General features: G+C 41.3%; 1 protein-coding gene across 10 annotated transcripts in view; it reads right to left on the minus strand.

The window, feature by feature from the left end:
* RALGPS2 (Ral GEF with PH domain and SH3 binding motif 2) overlaps positions 1 to 25,427 on the minus strand; it is a 197,033-nt gene that overhangs the window by 15,555 nt on the left and 156,051 nt on the right. For 2 of the 10 annotated variants that reach the window (XM_019426255.2, XM_019426245.2), the window contains one exon: positions 12,868 to 18,585. The exons of 7 other annotated variants lie outside the window; for them this stretch is intronic. In XM_019426255.2, the coding sequence (XP_019281800.1) occupies positions 18,556 to 18,585 (30 nt within the window). In that variant the 3' untranslated portion in view covers positions 12,868 to 18,555. Of the gene's footprint in view, positions 1 to 12,867; positions 18,586 to 18,930; positions 19,115 to 25,427 lie in introns of those variants that run through there. One more of the 10 variants, XM_019426238.2, reaches the window with a different exon arrangement.

Below are 25,427 nucleotides of genomic sequence, written 5' to 3' on the forward strand. Positions count from 1 at the left end.
TGCCTCGGGACAGTGAACTTCACGCATGTTTTTAATTTCTTTCCCTTTCCCCTCAGGGGGGACAGGATGGCTAGAATCAGTTGGAGTTGGATGTCGTCCTTCCCCCAGGTCAGGCAGACTCTGATAGCCCAGCAGGTTAAGCTCAGATTAACTAGTTTTCCCTGGGAGCAAGCCTTAAGAAGAGTGCTCGGTCACATTTCAGAACGGTTCCTTTTCCTCTCCCCATGCTGGAAGCACGAGGGGATTCTTCTCTGATATACTCCCTGGGTTCACCTGTCTCTCCAGTCTTGAAGGCAGTGGTTTGTCCAATGTCCTCCTTCTCCTATGGATCCTAAATGAGTTGTTGCTTTTCCGGGTTCTTTTTACCTATTGTTAGGATGAAGTGACTTCCAAGCGCCCTTACACGCTGAACTAGAAATAAAAAGCAATTTTGAGAATGCTAATTCCGTTTTTCCGGTACGCAGCCGAAAGGGGTGCCCTAGGGAAAAACCGGAAAGGTACGCCCTTCATTGTAAGTTAGTTAAACTGGCATTCTGATTTTTCTATCAGTCTACTGTCAGTTTGGTTGGCAGGATTTCACCTCTTGGGGCCTGGGGAGTCCTGTGTGGACCGATTACATGAGGTTTCTGAGACCTGAAAGCCAAGGGCCGGATCTAGACCCAGACCTGCCCCGGGACACAGATGGCCCGTGAGGCTCGGCTTGATCAGGCAGAGCCAGCCATGGAGCACATACCCGGACAACACCACGCCCGCGGCTGTCCCTGTCGCGTTCTCACTCGCTGGTAAGTTACTTTGTACAGATTTTATCTTGGGTAACCCCTTCCTCTCCACTTCTCCTTCCTTAGATTGCCACATTTTCTGCAGCAGGGACACTGCCCCTGCTCCATCATGTATTAAATGTATGGTGTCTCGGCCACAGGGAAACTCAATATATTGACTGACTTTATAAGCAAAGGCATTCGAAAAGGTAAGAAGTGCAAATATATCTTCTTTGGAATCTAACCGTAAAAAGCATAATAAAACACGCCGACATGTTCTGTTGTTTGATCTCCCGCTTCTGTTTTTTTTTTGTTTTTATTTATTTATTTATTTATTTATTTTTAACGTTTTTTATTTATTTTTGGGACAGAGAGAGACAGAGCATGAACGGGGGAGGGGCAGAGAGAGAGGGAGACACAGAATCGGAAACAGGCTCCAGGCTCCGAGCCATCAGCCCAGAGCCTGACGCGGGGCTCGAACTCACGGACCGCGAGATCGTGACCTGGCTGAAGTCGGACGCTTAACCGACTGCGCCACCCAGGCGCCCCTCTCGCTTCTGTTTGAATGGAGTCTCACGCCAATCTCCTTTCTCGAATGATGAGCAAGACATTCCTTTTACCATCTCTTTCCATATTCTGTCCTATGGCTTTTGTTTTCATTCAGCCTGTCATTTACTTGCCATGAAAGAAGATGCTATTCGGGGCTGATCAGAGCTTGTGGGGTTTACATTTATTTAAAAGAATTTTTTTTTTAATGTTTATTCATTTTTGAGAGACAGAGAGAACAGAGCGTGAGCTGAGGAAGGGTGGGGAGCGAGGGAGACAGAATCCAAAGCAGGCTCTGAGCTGTCAGCACAGAGCCCGATGCGGGGCTCGAACTCCCTGACCGCGGGATCATGACATGAGCCGAAGTCGGACACCCAACCGACTGAGCCACCCAGGTGCCCCTTACATTTATTCTTAATCATACAGTTATAGGTGATTATTGTAGCAAATCACCATTGTGAAACCACAAATCTCTCAAGCCTCCTGGAACAACAACAAAAAAATTGCTGAACTTGAGTCATAGTAACAGCATTACCAGGCTTACCGTGAGGCCTGAGCGCCAACCTGGGAGAAGGAGCCTGCGCAGATAAGAAGAGGCTTTAGACGGATGCACTAAAGGCAGGATTTTGGTTGCAACACTGGCTAGATGAGGGAGTTTGGGCAAGACCCTTCAACCAAGACTTAATTGCCTCATTTATAACAATGCGGAGAACAAGTCCTACCTCACAGGACGGATGTGAGGATTGCATAACATTTGTCAAATGCACAGCGTACTATCTGGACATACAGAGACGGATAAATGTTAGTTTCTCCTCTGCACAGGGCATTGAGTCAAATCTTACGTGAAGGGTCCTTCTAGTATTCTCAGGACTTAACCTCTCTAGCTGGGGGGCCAAAGCATCCTGGATTCCCATCCAGGCATCTGTTACAGCCTGGCTCCAGGACATCGGAGTATAAACACAAGGAGGGGGAAACAAAGTCTGTATGTGCAGCAATAGTCTAAAATGAGGGGCTATGAAGTCACGTTCGCTGTCAGAACTCACCAAGTTCTGACCCCGCGTGAGAAAGTTGCCTCTGTCCAGCTTATCTCATGGGAAGCCCTGGAAAGGGATCTTACTTTGAACTTGCTTGATTGCGCCTTCAGCCGTCTGCCAGGGTCTAACATTTCCCAGAGAGAGAGAGCAAAGCAGCCACTTTCCACAGCAGGCAAGTCCTCGAAAAGCGTGCTCATCACTCGGGAGGCATTAGTTTCAGCTGACCGAGGGAGCAGAACTGTCATTCTGGTGGCTCACATCTGCTGACTGCTCTCCAGTGCCAGGCCCTGTGCTTTGCATTTTCCATGCATTATCTCATTCAACCTCACAATAACCTTAGGAATGAGGAACTGTTTCATGCTGACCTTAAAGGCTTAGGAAGCTAAGTACAGTAGACAGAAGGGGACAATTGAAATGGACATTTGAACACGGAGGGGACTGAAAGGGGAGGTCCCACTTTTTCCCTGGAAAGGACATCACGTTGTCTCTCAGGTCTGACCGGAGGCTGCCGACAGCTCAGTGAAGCATCGTTGTGGGTCGTACTGCTCAGCAGAGCGCAGGGATCCTGGGTTCACGAGACGGAGGGACACCCTTTCTTCAAAATGCTTCTCGGTCTTTTTTCCAATGCTCCCACTTGGGGACAGACCCTCCTTGTCCCTCTCTTGGAGCGTGGCTGCTTCCTGCCTGTTCTCCCGGCCCCGCTCTCCAACTCCTCATCCCTGCAGTTCAAGCCCTCACTCAGCAGCTCGGCTCGAAGCCGTGGGTCCCACGGTGTGTCTGTCCTGCCACTTCTCAGCAGGGAACTCTTCCCCGGCCTCGGCTGCCTTCTTCCAGGCTTTGCTTTCAGACGAGATGGGGCACTTTCAGGGTGGTATGGTCGTAGACCAGGTCTTGCTTCCAGTTCTCCTCTGCCCTAAATCCTACCCACAGGTAAATCTTGTCCCTCCCATCCAACCTCCCCTGACTTCTCGGTCACCGTGCAGTGCTGTCCTCTGAAGCAGAACTTCCCTGGTCTGGCATGCACATGTGGCATTGCAGCCATTCAGGATTCTTTGTGCTGACTTCTCTGCTTTGCATTTGTAGTGAGGTTGCAAAACGCCAGGGACCAATAGTGCAAGGCCCACAGGGAGGCTCGGGCCCTGCACAGCCACGGGGAAGAAAAAAAATTACATCTGCGTGTTGACACCGTGCGAGTTTCTTCAGAAACTGTTATTGGCAAGAATAATTAAAACAGGAAGCTTCTGGGTTCTTCTTTCCTTGAGTCACCACATAATCACAACATTACCTGTTTGTGCTGCTAGCTCTGGGCACCAAAATTGCAAGTTATAGCTCTGAAAGCCAGGGTCCACTAGGTTTGAGAACCAGACTAATCAGAGTTTGAATCCCAGCTCCACAATATTCGTTAACCTCTAACTTTTCGGGGGTGTTTTTTTTTTTTTTTTTTTTTTTTAAGGAAGAATTATCCCTACCTTATAGGGTTGTTATGAGGAATAGAGCTACTGCATGTAAGATTATAACCGAGGCATCAATGATTATATGATGAATCAAATTGCTAAATTTTAGTGAAATACACTGGGAACTCAGAATGGCATCTGCAGGGACATAGTAAGGAGACATAGGGCAGGACTAGAGAATGGGCGGCCAGGAAAATAGCTGCTTTGTCATCTTGGCCTGGGGTGGGCTTGTGTTCTCAGTGCAGGGACAGGGTGATGGGGAGGTCGTTGCCTTCAGACAGCAAAGTGTGTTTTCCCAGTGATACCCCCTCGGCCTGAGGGCTGACACAGTGCTGGTCTCATGCAGGTGACGGCTCACCAGGCACTTGGTCACTCCTGGTTCCTGGTTGCTTCTCCGCTCTCATGCTCCCACCCTGACTGGGGTGGGGGAGGGGTGGTCAGAGGCTGCCTCCCAGGGCCCAGAAGCTGGCAGAGAGCAGGAGGTTAGCACAGACGGTTTTCTACTGGACATTCCCAAGTACATACTTTCCAAGAATAAAAGAGACTTCTTCCTAGACCGACTTGCTAACCAACAGGTGGACAATTAAGGCGTCGCAAGAAAAGTCAGTGGTAAAGGTTCAAGAAGCTGCTTTTCTTAAGCTCTGCACAGAGGTGCTGCGGGTGACATTTTTTGAAAGCAATTACATCGCTCCAGGCAGATGGAAGAACAACGAGTACGAGAGAGAACTTGATGCGAGCAAGACTTTTGGCTTTGTTTAGCGACTGTTTACTGGATACCATAGTAGCACGCCTCGCCCTGGTGTGGAGTGTGAGAGATGCCTCGTTAGCCAGCAGGGGGGAATGGAAATATTTGAGAATGAAAGCCTAATTATTTTAAGACACATCAAAACAAAAGCAATGAGGGAAACAATCTGGCTTTAACGGTTTATGAGAATTCGGCATCTCTGAAGAAGCTGGTGGTGGTAACAGAGGGAGCACTGGGCCTGGAGGGAGCAGGGGCTTCCTGTGGACACAAATCAAGCCCATGAGGAGGCGGAGGGAGTTCTGTGGGCCTCCCGCGGACTCAGGGACCAGCAGGGGCTCGGCTGCTTTACCCACATAAAGGAACAGAATGTTCCCTTTACAGAACTGCGGCTGACCAGGCTGACCAGGCGCTGGGGTGGAGGCGGCTCGGGCCCTGCAGCCACGGGAGGTGGCCCGGCCAGAGCACCCATCCCCTGCGTGGGGGGTTATATCACCATGGCCTGTGGAGATGGCATTTCCCCCTTCTTTAGTAAAAACAAAAACAAACAACCCCCACCCCCAAGCAATAGGTGTTTCTCTCCTTTGTTTTGAGATCATTAATATCACTGGTTGCACTTTTAAAAATTCACAGAGCAGGCACACAAGCAGAAATCTTGAGATTTCTCTAGTAAAGTATTTTTTGCAGCTACATCTTTCCTTGGCACACATACAAGTCTTAAAGGCAGCCTGCCTCTTTTCCCTTCATTTTTTCTCCTCTATCCCTTCTCTCTTCTCTCCCTTTTTTCCTTTATTTCCTTTTCCTTTCTCGTCCTTTTTTTTTTTTCCCTCTTAAAAAAAAAAAAAGGATTATCATTCTGCATGAGTCTAAAAGTGAGGCTTTTGTGGGCTTGGATTAATTCAGCAGCACAAGGAAATCATTAAGGACCTAGGTTCTTTCCATCTTCCCTTTTCTTTGAGGACAGCTTTGCTTTCTGGCCAGCTTCCTCTTGGTCATAAAGTGGGAGCCTCAGTTCCAGGGATCACATTACAACACCTAGGTCCATAACGAAAATGAGAGAAGAAAATCCGTCAAAAGGCTATGAGGAGTGATGGGGACTACCGTGGTCTGGAGCGAATGCCCCTGCCCAAGGCATTCAAATACAGAACAGTATTTTTCCCCTGTTGCTTCAGAATACTTTTGTTGTTAGAGGGGAAAGGGGGATCACGGATGTTCTGAAATAATTCCCGAGAGTAAACACACTGTTGTGAGCTTGGAACAGTTACCGATCTACTCTTGCAGAAATCAGCCCTGAGTCCAGGGAGGATGGTGACCTTCCGGAGATCGGACGATGGTGAAGCCTGCCTCAGCCTCACCTCATGCTTCCGCAGTGGCTGCTGTCCGGTCACGAGTTCTGCCTCCCGGGCAAAATCCCAAGCTTCTATACACTGAGGGCGACATGGCCCTTGGCACTCTCCCATCACCTGTGGTCATGCTCTGGATGACACCCCGTCACACTCAGTTTAGGATGGGCCCTCTGGTGCTCCCTTCTAACCCAGTTTCTAAGTTCCAGTGGTTCCCAATGTGCGGACTACACTTTGCATCAGCACCACGTGGGACCTTGTTAGAAATGTACATTGTTAAGACTTACCCTACACCTGCTGATGCGGAAACTTGGTGGTGGTGGGGGACCCAGATATCTGTCTTAACAAGCCCTCCAGGGGTTCTGGTACCCTCTGAAGTTTGAAAGCAACCGTTCTAAAGTTTCTGGCAGGTTTAGACACCAACAACCTAAATATTGGTTTTCAACCCTGGCTACACATTCATGTCATCTGGGAGCTTGAAAAAAATTATTAATGCTTGGATCATACTCTCCCCGCCCCTCCCCAATTATTATATTCTAATTGGTCTAGTGTGGAGCCTGGGCTTCGGGATTTTTAAAAGTTCTCTGGATGGTTCTAAATTGCAGCCAAGGTTGAGAACCACTGATCTAAATAAATATGAAGGGAGACAATTATACTACAAATGATTAAGTAGAAATCAAAGAGTGAGACACATACACTGAAACAAAATGAAAAAAAAAACAACCCACTAATGTGACAGGTTAAACTGTAAAAACAGAAGTATAAGGGAAGAGAGAGGATTTGGGTTAGATATTGCTGGAGATATCCCACTCCCAAGATTTAAATGAGGCTGGAAAGCTCATTACCTCCTTTGGCAACATGTATACATCAGTGGTTTCTAAATACTGTGGGTTAGTGTTACTTGAAAAGTCCCCTTTACTGCTTCAGAACACACAACTCACTGTGTTATGAAACACTCTCAATGTGATATGTCCCCTTAACTGTCCTTTTCCCTTTTCCGTGAGTTCTGATAGAGGGAGCAGAAAAATGAGTTTGAACTGTAACAGAGAGCCTCATCAGAACAGGAAGGGACCCTATGAAAGTCCCTTTAATGCAGAAGGCCCTGCTGCCCCCAGTCAGCTCAAAGCACAAAGGGCATCCACGGATTACTTTAACCAATGTGAAAACACAATATAAGCCTCTTCTTAAAGAAGGAAAAACATGAAACTAGAAATGAGCATTTCTTTAGGAGGGGTATCAGTTTTAATTTAGCAAAACTAAGGAATTACTACATTTCTGCTACCCAAGTGCAGTAAATTACCTTCATTTGAAGAGAGACCTAAAACTTCATTAGCTGTTATGGTAGTAAGTTAGGGCAGGGTCAAAGGTCTCCAACCTGCACCAGGCCATGCTCTGGACTTTTTCTTAGGTTGTCTATCCCAAAAAATCCAGTGAGATGTGACCACACTCAAAAGTATAGCCGTTCACCTCTTAATAGAAATTCCAACCCCCCTGTTTGTGAGGTTACGATTTAAAGTGCAATTAAGGTTGCAAGACGTCATGAAACATAGATGCTACTCAAATGAATGGTTGGCACAGTGCATCCATGGATTCACAGTGAATCTCCAGGTTTTTCTTCCACAACTAATGGCACAAGGTCCTGTTTTATATTAAAATCTCAGAGCAGTTTCTGGCAATAAAAACAGCAGCTTACTTATCTTTCTTTTGTAACAGCTTAACATAGATGCTAATAGTTTCTGAACCTAAACTGGATGAAAAACCTGACTCTCACAATTAGGCAGTAACACAACAGATTCAGCAATTGTTACTTCTTGCTGAGCTTGGGCCATGGGCAAATCAGTCCACATCAAATTCAGCTTTTAGCCTGTACAGGCACCAGCCTCAGATTGATTTAACCAATCTAGGGTGGTATTCAGAAATCGCAGTTTTATTTTCAATTTTGTCACTGTTTTATTATTTTAACGTTTATTCATTTTCTAAATCATTTTTGATACAGTATGAGTGGGGGGAGGGGCAGAGAGAGAGGGAGACACAGAATCTGAAGCAGGCTCCAGGCTCTGAGCTGTCAGCACAGAGCCCAATGGGGGGCTTGAACCCACAAACTGTGAGATCACGACCTGAGCCAAAGTCAGGCACTTAATGGACTGAGCCACCCAGGTGCCCCTTGTCACTGTTTTAAATGGGCACTGAGGTGGGTGAAATACTGTTCTTAATACTCAACAATAAATGGGGGTTCTTTTACAGGTCGCTTTTCTTCATGTTTTTCTCAACTTGCCAGTTTGTGGTGAATATACATGGCTTATTTATTTGGTTTCAGGTTTACAAGAAGATACTTCTTAGTTTACTGTGACTTAACTCAGCAAAGATCCACTCTTGTTCTCTTTGAAACTTCCCCTTCATCCCTAATCCCACTCCCTGTACCAGAGTCGAAGAGCAGAGTGTGTAACAGGGATACCAGCATTAACACCAATAGTGCTTCTTACGGGCTAGGTAGCCCTGCTCTAGGGGCCTGAGAGGCACGAGCTAAGCTGAGCCTCACAACTCTGTAAGTGGGTTATTAGGTACATTTTATAGGTGAGGAACTTGAGAAAGAAGGCTGAGTCGCTTGCTCAAGGTCATGCAGTAAGGGACCCAGTGCTGGATTGCTCTCTATACAAATATATCTCCCCAATACTGTCCACAAGATCTCTGGCATGGTTCCACCAGCTTATACCCTTACCTGTTTGCCTGACAATTCTGATTTTTCCTGGTCTCATCATAACTGGTATTATCTGCCTATTTTTCACCAGTTTGACAGATACAATGCGACACCTCTCTGGCGATTTACTTTGCATTTCTCTATACTACTGAGGTTGAACATGTTTTCATAGGTTAGCCCCACAGGCTTCTTCTGTAAACTGTCTACTCGTTTCCTTCAGCACATTTTTCTACTGAATAAATTTTCTTACCCGACTTGCAAAAATTCCTTGTATGTTCCTTTAAAAATTTTTTTTAAAGGACCTCTTGTGAGAGGAGGGTGTATTTTCAAGACTAAATGAGATGATATTTATTTTTATTACAATTAAAAAAAAATGTTTATTTTTGAGAGAGAGAGAGTGAAAGTGGGAGAGGAGCAGAGAGGGAGACGCAGAATCTGAAGCCGGCTCCATCCAGGCTCTAAGCTGTCAGCACAGAGTCCGACGCGGGGCTCGAACTCACGAATGGTGAGATCATGACCTGAGCCAAAGTCAGATGCTTAACTGACTGAGCCACCCAGGTGCCCCTTTGCACGTTCTTGATATGAACCCTTTCTTTTATAAACTCCAAATATTTTCTCCCAGTCACCTTTTTCACAGCTCACATGACAACAGAATCATACTGGACAAATGATTAGAATGAGATAAGGGAGTTCAACAAGGTAATGGGCGTAAGTCTTCAAGTGAATGGAGAGATATTTCGTGTTTGTAGATGAAAGGAACAAATGTTTAAACACTGTTAATTCTCAAATTCATTCTATGAATTTAAAGCAATTCCAATAAAAATACCAACAGTGTTTTCTCTATTTTGACACAATGATTCTAGAATTCATTGAGAAGACGCATCAAGACAGTTAAGGCAAATTTGGAGAACAATGTAATTACCTTACTAGATATCAAGACTTCTGTAGCAACATAGTAATGAAGACACTATGGTACAGGCATACCTCAGAGATAGTGTGGGCTTGGGATCCAGACCACTGCAATAAAGTGAGTCAAAAGACTTTTTTTGTTTCCCAGTACATATAAAAATTATGTTTACAGGATACTGTAGTATATTAAGTGTGCAACAGAATTATGTCTAAAAAAAACCCCAATGTATATACCAATGCTAACCATCATCTGAGCTTTTAGTGAGTCAGGTTTTTTTTTTTTTTTTGCTGGTAAAGGGTCTTGCCTTGGTGTTGATGGCTGCTGACTGCTCAGGGTGGTAGTTGCTGACGGTCGGGGTGACTCTGGCAATTTCTTAAAATTAGACAATGAAGTTTGCTTCATCGATTGACTCTTTCGTGAGGATTTCTCTGTGACATGCGATGCTGTTTGATAGCATTTTACCCACAGAACTTCTTTCAAAATTAAGAGTCAATCCTCTCTAACCTGCTGTTGCTTTATCAACTAAATTTATGTAATATTTTAAATACTTGGTTGTCATCTCAACAATTTTCACGACAACCTCACCAGGAGTAGATTCCATCTCCGGAAACCACTTTCTTTGCTTCTAATTCTAGTTCTCACGCTATTTCCACCAGCTCAGCAGTTCCTCCGCTGAAGTTCTCCTGAACCCCTCAAAGTTTTCTGTGAGGGTCAGAATCAACTTCTTCCAAACTCCTATTCATATTGATAACTTGGACCTCTTGCCATGAATCATGAGTATTCTTAATGGCATCTAGAATGAATCCTTTCCAGGTTTTCAATTTACTTTGCCCAGAGCCATCTGAAGAATCATTACCTGTGACTGCTATACCCTTATGAAATACATTTCTTAAAAATTAAGACTTAAAAGTCAAAATTACTCCTATGATACCATGGACTGTAGAATCGTGTCAGCACGCATGAAAACATTAATCTGGGAATGCAAACTGGTGCAGTCACTCTGGAAAACAGTATGGAGGTTCCTCAAAAAATTAAAAATAGAACTACCCTATGACCCAGCAATTGCTCTACTAGGTATTTATCCAAGGGATACAGGAGTGCTGTTTTGAAGGGGCACATCCACCCCAACATTTATAGCAGCGATATCAACAATAGCCAAAAATGGAAAGAGCCCAAATGTCCACCAATGGGTGAATGGATAAAGAAGATGTGGTGTGTATGTATGTATGTGTGTATACACACATATATTGAAATCATTATTGCACTATGTGCTAACTTGGATGTAAATGAAAAAATGTTAATAAATGAAAAAAAAATTTTTGTAAAAATAGAAAAAAATACATGCTAGAGATACAAAGGTATCTCTAGACAGACATGGGGGAAAAAAGAAAAGAAACAACGTTAATCTCGTTGTACCTCTTCATCAGAGCTCTTGGATAACCAGATACATTGTCAGTGAGCATGTATTAAATCTTTTTCTTTTCTGAGCTTCAGGTCTCAACAGTGGGCTTAAAATATTCAGGAAACCATGTTGTGAACAGAAGTGCTGTCATCCAGGTTTTGTCCCATTACCAGAGCACAAGCAGAGTAGATTTAGCCTAATTCTTAAGGGCTCTAGGATTTTTGGCATGGTAACAGAGCATGCGCTTCAATTTAAAGTCACCAGCTGCATTAGCCCCCAAACGTAGGAGTCAGCCTTCCTCTGAAGCCAGGCACTGACTTCTCTAGCTATCGAAGCCCTACATGACATCCTCTTCCAGGATTAGGCTGTTTCATCTGCACTTAAAATCCATCGTTTAACGTAACTACCTTCCTTTTATTTTAGCTACATCTTCTGGGTCACTTCCTGCCTCACCTTGCACTTGTATGGTGTGGAGATGCTCTTTCCTTAAACCGCAAGAACCAGCTCCGCTAACTTCCAACCTTTCTTCTGCGGCTTCCTCACCTCTCTGTCTTCATGATATTGAAGAGAGTTAGGGCCTTGCTCTGGCTGTTTGAACTTCTGTCCAGACCATACCAGCAATAAGGCTGTTTTGTTTTCGAATCATTTGCGTGTTCACTTTAGTAGCACTTTTAATTTCCTTCAAGAACTTTCCTTTTGCATTCACAACTTGCCCAACTGTTTGGTGCAAGAGGCTTTTAGCCTAACTTGATTTTTTCACTAAGCTTATTTCTCCCCCCAAGGAGAGGGGGAGACGGAGGAGTGGCCAGCTGGTGGAACAGTCAGAATACACACAACGTTTACTGAAGTAAGTTTGTGGTCTTGTATATGGGTGTTGTTTGTGGTGCCCCCGAACAACGACAACAAGATCAAAGATCACTGATCACATATCAGTAGAACAAACACGGTAATAATGACAGGATTTGAAATACTGAATAACCAAAATGTGACAAGAGACACAAAGTGAGCAAGTGCTGTCGGAAAAATGGCGCCGACGGACTTGTGCGAAGGAGGGCTGCCACAAACCTGCAGTTTGTACAAAATACAGTACCTGTGAAGTACAAGTATGCTTGTACTGGCTCACAGACAAGCACTAATGAAACAGAAAAGGGGAGCCAGAAACTGAGCGTGCACATATGGAAAACTCGTGTAGGACAAAGGTGGCACTGTGTGAAGTGAAGACAGGTTGACCCCATCAGAGAATTGTCACTCTTTTCATTCCAATGCGGGGACAGTGAAAATTTCCAAAGGCCATTAGCAAGGTGAGAACACTGGTGAAGCCTGGATCTTAGGGGCAAGCTCACGCGGAATTCTTAGATAACGCATGACCAACACCTCAGCCAATGACTCATGGGAGACTCAACCCAGCTGTTTCTGCACTTCTTACGATTTAATGTCATGTCTTAGAATCTATGAAATACAGTACGTATTAGCAAAGAAGGCCTCTCTGGGGACTGTTCGTAGCATATCATATACTTGAAGCGTGGAGATGAAGTTGGAAATATTATATCCATGACCTCTATTCCTCCAGACCCCATTTGTCAACCTGCCAGAGCGCACCCTCGTTCCAGCACAGAGAAGAGCGACTGAAGCATACCCAGACAGAAGCTTCCTGTACCAACAAAAACTTTGTCGATTGGTTTAGAAAGAGAAAAATATCAAGTTAGAGAACTTATTTAAAACTTAATGATGAAATGCATTTCAAAAGTTAGTGATCCAGGAGCCTGGGTGGCTCAGTTGGTTAAGCGTCCGACTCTTGATTTCGGCTCAGATCATGACCTCACAGCCTGTGGGATTGAGCCCTGCTTCAGGGTTCTCTCCCTCTCTCTGCCCCTCCGCAGCTTGCACTCTCCCTCTCTCAAAATAAGTAAATAATAAGATAAAAAAAAAAGTTAATGATAAAAATGTAAATATGGCAACAAATTATCCCCACACAATCTATATTTTTAAGTAATTTATTTCAATAGAAATATTTCAGAAAACTGTACTTAAATTCATTTTAAGTTAGCTTATGCAAACACACTGAAGATCTCACACTCACATCTGCATATTAAACAGAAACAAAAAATGAGAGAGGAACCAAGCTGCACATCACTCAGGGAGGTCATAGTGCAACTGAGTGCTTCATCACGGGAGTACCTCAGGTTAACTGGGATAAAGAAGAATAAAAATGGCTTGTGTTTTCCTGTATATTATCATCACTGGGATATGTATGCCCACAGATGTTTATCTCCTTTAGATGACATTGTGAACGAGTTCCCCGGTCCCCCCCCCCCCCCCCCCGCCACATACACACTGCAGTGGGCTAAAGAACAATAAATTTGTCAATAATCAAGATGTAGAAACTCTTGAGAGTCTGGTGATTTATGAGCAGCTACTGTGTCAGACCTGATAAGTCGATGATTACTGGACTCTATTTATGAGTAGTTCTAATAGGTGATATCTTTAGGGGAAAGTTAATATTTGTTAGTATCTAAAACACAGATAATATTTATGAAAATCTCTCTGGTCTATTAAAAGTCTCATCCCAAAGCACTATATGCATTCCATTCCTTTCATCCCATCACCACTCTGCAAGGCCAGGTGACTAGAATCAAAATTTAAATGCTGCTAATAACCCTTAAGGATCAGTTAACTCTTTAAAGACGATATCTGCTTCTGTATTCTGAAACATACTAGCCCTTAAAAAATGTGAAAATAGCATCTTGATTCAGTTGAACAACAGTCATTCCATATCTTGCAAGAGTCTCAGAAGCAAAATGTTTCCAAGTTTTGTTTTGACTGAGAAAGCTAGTTTAGTCTCTTAGCTTCCCTTTAATTTAGACATTAGAGTTATTTTCACTTTCCTGCAATAGTATTTTCAAGCAAACAAGAACTGGTAGGTTAAGTGACTGCCTGTTTGTTCTGAGTCTTATTTAAATGTAAAAATGAACCAAACTAAATTTCGCTTTTTTGTCAAAGAGATTATCATGACAAGATTTCAGTAGCTTTAATAAGATTCTCAACAAATCCTTCTGGCTATAATGTATTCTTCTAGGGATTTTCTGAAAGGTCTTTAGAATTAAATCTATGCTCAAAACGACAACATCAACAACACAAAATAAAACCAAACTCAGCTGGATGGATGCTCTTCAAAGCTGTTCATAAAAGCGCGCATCTAAAGGTTGATTTGGGCGGGTTTCATTTTAATCTCCCCTGGCAGGAGAGGGGCAGGGAGGGAGCTGGTCTAAAGAAGAATCAAGACCAAGGAGGACAGCAGCAACTGCCTGGAGGCCTGTGTACAGACTGTCTTGCACCTGCTGTGAGAAAGAGTAAGCTGGTGGACACAGGATAGCACACACTCCTGAAATCCGACAAGCAACAGGGCAGAGGATTATCGTCGTATTCGATGCCCTAAAATTGGTCCTCAAATTGTTAAGGCACTGACCAAATCTTCCCCACACTACCACTTGAGATACTGGTATAATGAAACTGCTTTCAATAACCTGAAAGAGTTTGCATGCACATATCTTTCATTAGAATCCTCGGAACGGGGAAAAAAAAAAAAAAAAAAAAAAGAGGTCACTTTAGTCACAAGCCATTTTTAGGGGAGCAAAACCAAAAAGTACTTATTAAATCATTTAAAAAAGGTTGACTTCACGTGGAAAACAATGATCCTCAATGCGATTAAGTAACAATGTTTTTTCTCAAAGCTTAGAAAAAACAGAGTATCACTCTGGCTGTAAAACCATAAATTTACTATGTCTGAAAAAACCAGTATAAAAGAAGAGAGAGAAAATAAAAACAAACCCTAAAAGACCACCGAAGAAGTCAGGTAAACCTCACCACTTGCTTTGGATCATTTGTTCATGTGACAGCAATACTATAGTTCCACTGGGGCACAGCTGAATTCATCTTCATTTTCAAAAAGAGATCCTTTGAAGCAGAAGATTTCTTTTATTAAAAATTACCTTCTGTTAAGCAACACTGGTACCCTGCATTTGCAGAAGGTAACAGGTTGGTTTAAAAACCGGGTAGAAAGGAACGTGCCTCAAAAAACAAGAAGAAAATCAATAATGGATATATTCTTTTAAGAAGTTAATGGATTAAGTCTACTCCTATTATTGGTTTCCAATTAATACGATGCTTTATAGTTTTGTTTTCAGCAGTAAAGGTGTATAGTTTACAGATTTAATCTTAAGAAAAAAAAAAAAGACTTCTGCTCAAGTCATTTGGCCAGGTAAATTCTAGTAACCCCAAGAGAGCGACAGGCTAGGCTGTTCTTCGAGGGCCCCGGTGTCAACTAATACACAGTGTAGACACTAGAGGCTGGAAACATTCCTTCTGCAACAATAGTGCTCCTTGGGCTCTTTTGTAAGTCACCCAGAAGAGGAATAAAGCCACTTATTAAAACTCTGCAGCTATAAACACCCTAACTCTTGACATACCAGAGGACCCGATACCATAACAGTCCATACAGAAGGTAGTGCAATAGTCATATGGGATTTTTTATGCAGAAGAAAAAAAAAAGATTGTCATTGAAGCACAGACCTAGGGAGAAAAAAAATACTCAAATTGTTGGGGTCCCTTTTTGTAATGTTTATAAAATTAATAATATTTACATAGTGAGGAAAATGCTATAGGAAGGTGTGTTTGATTAGTTCTCTTTCAATTCTTATAGTTTGAAGATCACGGTAAAAATAATACCTCTGGGGAAAAAAGAAAAGAAAACAAAACAAAACAGCAAAGTCCAAACCCCGGAGGGGGCATGAAACTGAAGCTAGAGCTCTGAAGGCCATTATTATGCAGGTATTTTTATAGTTGTATTTTAAAAACTGATGTTACTTCCGTATGAAAAATAAGATTCGGTGTTCAAAGAAACTGTTAAATTACATGTGCCTCAAAGTGTATTTTGGCTAGTATTATATACTACTACACCAGGCAGTATAATATGCCAATATTTATGCTTATTGTAAACTAGCTTAAATTTAAATTATAATGGAATTTCTAATGAGTTGTTCTCGGCTAGGAGAAAAAAAATGAGCGTAATATTGATAGAAATCTCAAGCTTTTGAGTCACTTGTTTACTAATTTATTAAGTGTAGGCTTAATAAGAGGAAAAAATTTCATCTTTCTACTAATAAACCACCTAAATATTTAATATTATTTTGGTGACCTATTTTCTTTGTTTCAATTGTTAGATCATTTGGTGAATTATAGATCAAAAATTCACCTATGCTATTTTAATTCCCTGCTTTCACTGGTTTCCATTTGCTTCAAATGCTAAAATAATCCTCAAAAGCAACGTATAATCTTTTGAATAGACAAATTTGAAGACAGAAGAGCAATGGCTGCTTCTACTGCACAGATACGTTAAGAGTTTCGGTCAGCCGGAGGCCACAATTCTATACGGGGACTGTTCACCACATTTGAACACTACTCTTTCTCTGTGCAAGCATCCCTTAACGTTTAGAGCTGAAAATATCAAACACGTCTTCCAGTTTAGCTCTCTCTTTGGCAAAACTGTGTGATGTCAGGCTCTGACTTCAGTTGCAAATCTCCACAAATATGGTTAACCTACAACATATCTACTTTAGCTTATTTATGAGAACATAATAGTAAAAAATCCACAGGGTTTTCATCCACAGTATTTTAAAAAGCATATACACTGTTAAAAACACTTATTTCTGAAGAGAAATAGACAAATTAAGGAATTTTTTAAAAATGCAAAACCAAAGAAAGATGTGCAAGGTCTATATAGTAATACTGTTGGCTATGCATGTGGTATCTTTCTATGTACCTGACGTGGGTTAAGCCTGGGAGGTCATTAACTGAAAAATCATTGACCACAGGCAACATTTTGCCCTCTCTAGCCTATGTCACTTTCCACAAAACCAGAAATATTGGTATTTCTAACTGTGCCATATGAGAAAAATATTTGAACTGTTCATATCCTTTCCCAAAAGCTCTTCTACTTTCCTTTGGATAGATTTTTAGCTAATTATTCTGTGGGCAACATTTTCTATTTAATATTTAAGTTTCAAGAGTGAAATATTTATGATTAAAAAAAAGTATAAAACTCTCTAAGAATGCAAATGTAAGAAATTCTATGTGAGGCCCAAAGTATTACAAGTTTATTGGAAGGTATCAGTCGAAAAGCATTTCTTACTCTGGGCCACTGCTAAATTACACAGTGCTCCATGAGCTTACAGCATCTAACACATAGCTATTGTTCAAGTGCCATTTTTTTGTTAAAACTCTAAGGCAGTTCACCTTTGAACTTTTTTTTCTTTCTGCAATTCAACATTTATTCTGGAAATTAAATGTACTGTTGTGTAGAAGAGCTCTCACAAAACAGCTTGGTCAACTACTGATGAAATAATGGTTTCATGGCAGGGGCCAACAGTAAGTTTTCAGAAAAATGTTTTTTATAAAGGAAAGTTATGGGAGAAGGAAAGTTTTGATAAACTGAAGATTCCCAGAATCTCAATCTTTCCCCTTTTCCCCTTTTAAAATTATTTCGTATGCCTTATAATAAAATACATACACACATACACATGTGGAAGCTCTTATAAACAAATGTGACCCTGAATCTCCTATTTAACAAAAATAATGAAAATGACTAATAAAAAAAAACTGGCACTGTATACATTACACCCTGTAAAAGAAAATATTGTGATGAAATATCAATACATCACCTTGATAACAAAAATCACCAGTGACTGGCAGAAGGGTTAATTCAATTAACTTGAAAAAAATGTAGTTACTGTAAAATCTCAGAAAAGTTTAGTTTGGGATTATGGTTCTTTCCTAAGCAGATCTGTGGTCCAACAATGAATTCAAACAAAAGGCTAAACTTCAAACCCAGTTAAAAACAACCATGTTTTCTGGAGCCCACTTGAAAGAGCGTCTGAAACAGGAACACTCAGCCTTTATGCCTCCTGCAGGAAATGAGGTTCCCCATACAGTACTATATTTCAGAACTTTAGTGTCTAAAAAAAACTCCCCTCATTCAAAGCAAACCCCACCCCCAATCCCGAACACACCCCAACCACTCACATTGTGAACACGTCTAATTCCTAAACTCTTGCTGTGGGAAAGCCAGTGAGGCTGCAGATTACTGGAAGCCAAAGCAGCCTTTCAGGTAGGCTGTTGGCAGCATCCTACTTGGGCAGGGTATCTTCACACCTCAGTTCAAAACCAGCCCCTCACATGACCCATAAGAAATATGTTTTTCCTTTTTAAAGTGTTTCTAAAAAAGGCGATTCCCCCCTCCAAAATTAGTACAAAGTTAAAAGAAATGCAAATCAGCTATGATCTATCCCAAGCACAGCACCGCCGGAAGAGTCACACGCACTATTTGGTGTTTCATGTTGGTTTCCCTTTCATTCTTTTAAGGCAGTGGTTTCTGCAGGTCAGTTCGGAGAAAAGAAGCGCGGTCCATGGCAGTTTGTTGTGTAACTCCAATTTGTTCTCTGGGAATATCTCACTTCATTCCCTGAAATTAGTGCTTTTTTGGTTCAGAACTCCAAAGGCTGAGACGGAGCCTCTGGGCTCCTCCTGGCACAGAACTGGTTTATAGCTGGCGCTTTCATCAGCTCCTTGCTTTTACTTAGGGGCAATAGTTCACCTCGCTTCTTTCTTAGGCTTTTACTCAAAAGTCATCAAGTTTGTAGGAACCTTAAAAATATAAGCATCACAAAACTGATAGTATTTAAAAGTTGTTTTTCAAAGTATTATTTCTTATCTTTTCTTGTCATTTTAAGTAAGCCCAAATATCTCTTTATAAAAGGAATTTGACAGAAGGTACTGCAATCATTTATGAATAATGAATAAAATATGCTAGAACATTTTTGAGAAAATCACTGAGTTAATACTCTTTTTCCAAAAAACTGAAATTGGAACAGGAGAAAGGGTGGAGACGGTGTCTTTCTTGTCTAACACAGAGGCTCAGCAGATGCTTGCTGAGTGAAAAAAATGAATCAGAAAAGAAGTTCGGCTCAAGTAGGGTGAGACTCACACAAATGTGCTTGTCATCATCTATTTTCTCATTATGTGTATCACCATGAGTTTCTACATTCACATTTTAAAATCACAGGTCATCTTATAATGAATGTTACAAAGAATTTCTTTGTGAAATCATCATGAAAATACATATGGAAGAATAAAACTTATCATTAGATAAATTCTGATCTGACACTTTGTGACTCTGAAAAAAAAAATCAACAGGTTATATAATAGTTTGCTGCCTATAGAGTGGATGGAATCAAATTTAATTCCTTACAGAAATCAACAGCAAGCCACGAAGTCCACGTTTTGATGAGGAGAAACTCCACAATAACTCTTTGAAATAGGAATATATGTTGTTTTTAAAAATCAGTTGATGAGTCCTCTAGTCAAGGACTAAAGAGGTTTTCACCATGTTAAAATACACTCTTAACCTTTACTATCAGTTTTCTTATCAGTGTGCTGGGAGAGATACCCCTATTTCAATGGTCCTTTCTCTGTCCTTTAAAGCAGCTTAACAGCTCTCACACTTTAGCAATCTTTTCCTGAAAATCCTAGGATACTCAAAAAAAAAAAAAAAAAAAAAAAAAAAAAAAAAAGGTGGGTGAGTCTCCTACATTTGTCATCTTTGGAATGAAAAAGTTCCTTAACAATACATTTACAATTGAATTATAAATCAAATACAATACAGGGGCACTTGGGTGGCTCAGTTGGTTAAGTGTCTGACTCATGATTTTGACTCAGGTTATGATCTCACGTTCATGAGCTCAAGCTCTGCACTGAGCTTTGTGCTGACAGCACAGAGCCTGTTTGGAATTCTCTCTCTCTCTCTGAACCTCCCCTGGCGTGTGCTGTCTCTATCTCAAAATAAATCAATAAACTTAAAAAAAATTACAATACAAATGCTCAAAAGTGCTTAAAGTACAAATTCTCAGGTCTGGTGATAAAAAACCCATATTTAAATAAAGCATAAGCTCATTTCCTCCTAAGTTCCTTGAATGTGATTTAAGGTGTTGTATTTGAATCAGAGTCTTCTATTAAAAATTTTCAAATTTCACAGCTTCTATTTATACATTTGCTGCTACTCTAATTCTTCCAAGTATAGAGAAAAATGAATAAAACCCATTTACACACATTTGGTTGACTTTTTCAGCTGGAAGGTCTACTAATATAGTAAAAGAAATTGAACCTGTATGTTGGTATGCATACACTTTCTAGATTAATCTTGAAATCTGAGATTAAAAAAAATGACACTTAATACCTTAAGCACATTTAAAGAATGTAAGTTATGCTGCATTGCACATAACCTTAGTCCAGGCAAAAGGAGGTCTTGTTTCCTTTATTCTGTCCCAGACACTAACCTGACAGAGGCAAGAAGGTTATCTTTGTTCTAGATCATTTCCTTCTTAATGGAGGGTGCTAAAAATGATATCAAATACTGCTCTTAGTCTTTCCTATATATATCTAAAACGAAAACACTAAGAGAACAAGGCCTATTCTAACAAATTTAGAAAGACTGGATCTAAAGGATAGAGGTATTTACTTGTTTGACCCTGTGTAGGTCACTTAGCATGTCTGAGATTTAGTTTCTTCCTTTATCAAAAAAGGGGTAATAACTTAGGGCCTGACAGCATAGGGTGAAAAATACTTTTATAAATGATATAAACTTATATAGTGTATTACATTATTCAAAATTAGCTACAGATAACACTTCTGAATTTTGGTACCTTAAGTCAATGGTCTTCAAATATACTCAACTAAAAACTGGTGTATAAAAAAATCTACACATATTTCCATAACTGCAGCTATCTTTATTTCATGTCTGCTCTAACAGTTCATGGTTCAACTTTAGATCTGCAGCAGGGTTTGGGGAAAACAACACCGTGGCTTCATTCTTCTTTGCAGCTACAGCCTCTGAATTAGACCATCTTTGTTTCAGTAAAATAAAAACAAATCCATGGGTTTTTGGGGGGGGGGGGGGTTTCACTACAACTATAGGAACCTGCATCTAGTCAATAGAATAAAGAGGAATCAGAGTAATTTTTATTAAAGTGCCATCTAAATTTACCCTCTGTGGGACTATATTCCTTTGCCTCTCACTATATTCTACCAACATGGCCTCATTTGCCTATTTTGAACATCTTAAGCTCATTTCAGTTTCAGGAACTTTGAACTTTCTGTTCCCTCTACCAGACCTCTGTTCCCATTAATCTTCTTTTTTTATTTATTTTTTATTTAAAAAAAAAATTTTTTTTAACGTTTATTTATTTTTGAGACAGAGAGAGACAGAGCATGAACGGGGGAGGGTCAGAGAGAGGGAGACACAGAATCTGAAACAGGCTCCAGGCTCTGAGCTGTCAGCACAGAGCCTGACGCGGGGCTCGAACTCATGGACTGCGAGATCATGACCTGAGCCAAAGTCAGCCGCTTAACCGACTGAGCCACCCAGGCGCCCCTGTTCCCATTAATCTTCACATGGCTGCTCCTTCTTGTTATTCATGTCAATGTCTTCAGGGAGATCTTTGTGCTCATTCTTTCTTTATTAAATTAAAAAAAAATTTTTTTATGTTTATTATTTACTCTTGAGGGAGTTAGAGCACGAGCCAGGGAGGAGCAGAGAGAGACAGAGACAGACAGAGAGAGAGAGAGAGAGAGAGAGAGAGAATCTGAAGCAGGATCCAGGCTCTTCACTGTCAGCACAGGGCCCGATGTGGGGCTCAAACTTGTGAACCACAAGACCTGACCTGAGCAGAAGTTGGATGCTCAACTGACTGAGCCACCCAGGCCCCCCTTAAATTTTTTTTTTAATGTTTATTTATATTTGAGAGAAAGAAAGAGCATGAGTTGGGGAGGGGTAGAGAGACGGGGAGACACAGAATCTGAAGTAGGCTCCAGGCTCTGAGCTATCAGCACGGAGCCTGATGGGGGGCTGGAACTCATGAACTGTGAGATCATGACCTGAGCCAACTGAGCTACCCAGGTGTCCCTCACTCTTATTTAACGTTGTATCTAAATATGGCATCCTTTCTTGATAAAAACTCTCAAGAAAGTAGGGATAGAAAGAACATACCCTCAAGATCATAAAGGCCATATACGAAAGACCCACAGCCAGTATCATCCTCAATGGGGAAAAACTGAGAGCTTTCCCCCCTAAGGTCAGGAGCACGACAAAGACGTCCACTCTCACCACTGTTATTCAACATAGTGTTGTAAGTCCTAGCCTCAGCAATCAGACAGCACAAAGAAATAAAAGGCATCCAAATCAGAAAGGAGGACGTCAAACTTTCACTCTTCACAGATGACGTTATACTGTATGTGGAAAACCCAAAAGACTCCACCAAAAAACTGTTAGAACGGATATATGAATTCAGCAAAGTCGCAGGATATAAAGTCAATGTACAGAAATCAGTTGCATTTCTATACAACAATAATGAAGCTGCAGAAAGAGAAATCAAGGAATCAATCTCATTCACAACTGTACCAAAAGCATAAAATACCTAGGAATAAATCTACCAAAGATGTGAAAAATTTATACACTGAAAACTATAGAAAGCTTATGAAAGAAACTGAGGAAGACACAGAAAAAATGAAAAAACATTCTGTGCTTATAGACTGGAAGAACAAATATTGTTAAAATGTCAACGCTACACAAAACAATCCACATATTCAATGCAATCCCTATCAAAATAACAGAAGCATTCTTCACAGAACTAGAACAATCCTAAAATTTGTTTGGAACCAGAGAAAAGACCCTGAATAGCCAAAGCAATCCTGAAAAAGAAAACCAGAGCTGGAGGCATCACAGTCCTGGACTTCAAGCTGTATTACAAAACTGTAATCATCAAGACAGTATGGTATTGACACAAAAACAGACACACAGATTTAATGGAACAGAATAGAGAACCCAGAGATGGACCCACAAACATATGGTCAACTAATCTTTGACAAAGCAGGAAAGAATATCCAAAGGAAAAAACAGTCTCTTCAGCAAATGGTATTGGGAAAACTGGACAGCAACATACACAAGAATGAAGCTGGACCACTTTCTTACACTGTACACAAAAATAAACTCAAAATGGATGAAAGACCTAAACGCAAGACAGGAAGCCATCAAAATCCTAGAAGAGAAAACAGGCAACAACCTCTTTGACCTCGGCTGCAGCAGCTTCTTAACTTGATATGTCTCCAGAGGCAAGGGAAACAAAAGCAAAAATGAACTATTGGGACCTCATCAAGATAAAAAGTCTCTGCACAGCAAAGGAAACAACTGACAAAACTAAGAGGCAACAGACAGAATGAGAAGATATCTGCAAATGACACATCAGATAAAGGGTTTGTATCCAAACTCTATAAAGAACTTATCAAACTCAACACCCAAAAACCAAATAATCCAGTGAAGAAACGGGCAAAAGACATGAATAGACACTTCTCCAAAGAAGACATCCAGATGGTCAACAGACACATGAAAAGATGCTTAACATCACTCATCATCAGGGAAATAAAATCAAAACCACAGTGAGATACCACCTCACATCTGTCAGATGGTTAAAAGTAACAACTCAGGGGGGCACTTGGGTGGCTCAGTTTGTTTGGCGTCCAACTGCAGCTCAGGTTGCGATCTCCTGGTTTGTGAGTTTAAGCCCCATGTTGGGCTCTGTGCTGACAGCTCAGAGCCTGGAGCCTGCTTCAGATTCCCTCTCTCTCTGACCCTCCCCTGCTCACAGTCTGTCTGGCTTTCTCTCAAAAATAAATGGACATTGGGGCGCCTGGGTGGCTCAGTTGGTTAAGCGTCCGACTTCAGCTCAGGTCACGATCTCGTGGTCCGCCAGTTTGAGCCCCGTGTCTGGCCCTGGGCTGATGGCTCAGAGCCTGGAGCCTGCTTCCGATTCTGTGTCTCCCTCTCTCTCTGCCCCTCCCCCGTTCATGCTCTGTCTCTCTCTGTCTCAAGAATAAATAAACGTTAAAAAAATTAAAAAAAAAAATAGACATTAAAAATAATTTTTAAAAATAAATAAAATTAAATTAACAACTCAGTGGGGGCTTGGATGGCTCAGTTGGTTAAGCTTCCAACTTCAGCTTAGGTCATGCTCTTGTGGTTCGTGGTCTGGAGTCCCGTGTTGGACTCTGCTGACAGCTCAGAGCCTGGAGCCTGCTTAGGATTCTGCGTCTCCCTTGCTCTCTGCTCCTTCCCTGCTCACGCTCTGTCTTTCCCTCTCTCTCTCAAAAATAAACAAACATTTTTTAAAAAATTAAAAAAATACAATTAACAACTCAGGCAACAACAGGTGTTAGTGAGGATGTGGAAAAAGAGTAACCCTTTTGCCCTGGAGGGAAGGCAAACTGTTGCAGTCACTCTGGAAAACAGTGTGGAGGTTCCTTAAAAGATTAAAAATAGAACTACTCTACGACCCAGAAACTGCACTACTAGGTATTGATCCAAAGAATACAGGAGTGCTGATTCAAAGGGACACATGCACCCCGATGTTTATAGCAGCCTACTGACAATAGCCAAAGTATGGAAAGAGCCTAATGTCCACTGACTGATGAATGGATAAAGAAGATGTGATGTGTGTGTGTGTGTGTGTGTGTGTGTGTGTGTGTGTGTGTATAATGGAATATTGCTCGGCGATCAGTAAGAATGAAATCTTGCCATCTGCAACTATGTGGATGGAACTAGAGTGTATTATGCTAAGTGAAATTAGAGAAAGATACCATATCTCACTCATATGTGGAATTTAAGTAACAAAACAGGTGAATATAGGGGAAGGGAAGCAAAAATAAGACAAAAACCGAGAGGGAGACAAACCATAAGAAACTCTGAAATACAGAGAACAAAGGGGGTTTGCTGGCAGGGTGTTGGGTGGGGGGATGGGCTACATGGGTGATGGGTATTAAGGAGGGTACTTGTTGGGATGAGCACTGGGTGTTATATGTAAGTGATGAATCACTAAATTCTATTCCTGAGTCATTATTACACTATATGTTAACTAACTTGGATTTAAAGGAAAAAAAATCAAATGAATAATTTTAGGGGTTAATAAAAAAAATAAAGTGGTGTCTACTCTCATCTTTCCATATCACATAACTATTTTTTATATAGTTTGTATAGTTCTATATACAGTTTTCAGCAGTTCAAATTTTATTTGTTCATTTTTTGGTACATTTAAAAATTTTTATTTATTTTGAGAGAGAGTAGAGAGAGAAGAGAGAGAAAAAGGCAGAAAGAAGAGCGAAAATCCCAAACAGGCTCTGCATTGTCAGCATGGAGCCCAACCTCGGTTTGATCTCACGAATTGGGAGATCCTGCCCTGAGCCGAAATCAAGAGTCGGACGCGTAACTGAGCCACCCAGGCACCCCTCTTTGTTCACTTTTTATTGACTATCTCCTCACTAAAATGTGGACTTCATACCTTGCTGACCACTGACAACAAGAAAAAGAATAAAAACAATACTGTTTTCCCTCTTCATTCCTAAAACTGGTCTCCTTACTTCCCTGGAACTGGTTAAATACAGGC

The sequence above is a fragment of the Panthera pardus genome, unplaced genomic scaffold, assembly GCF_024362965.1.
Source record: "Panthera pardus isolate Hobbes unplaced genomic scaffold, ASM2436296v1 HiC_scaffold_21, whole genome shotgun sequence".
Classification (NCBI taxonomy): Eukaryota; Metazoa; Chordata; class Mammalia; order Carnivora; family Felidae; genus Panthera; species Panthera pardus.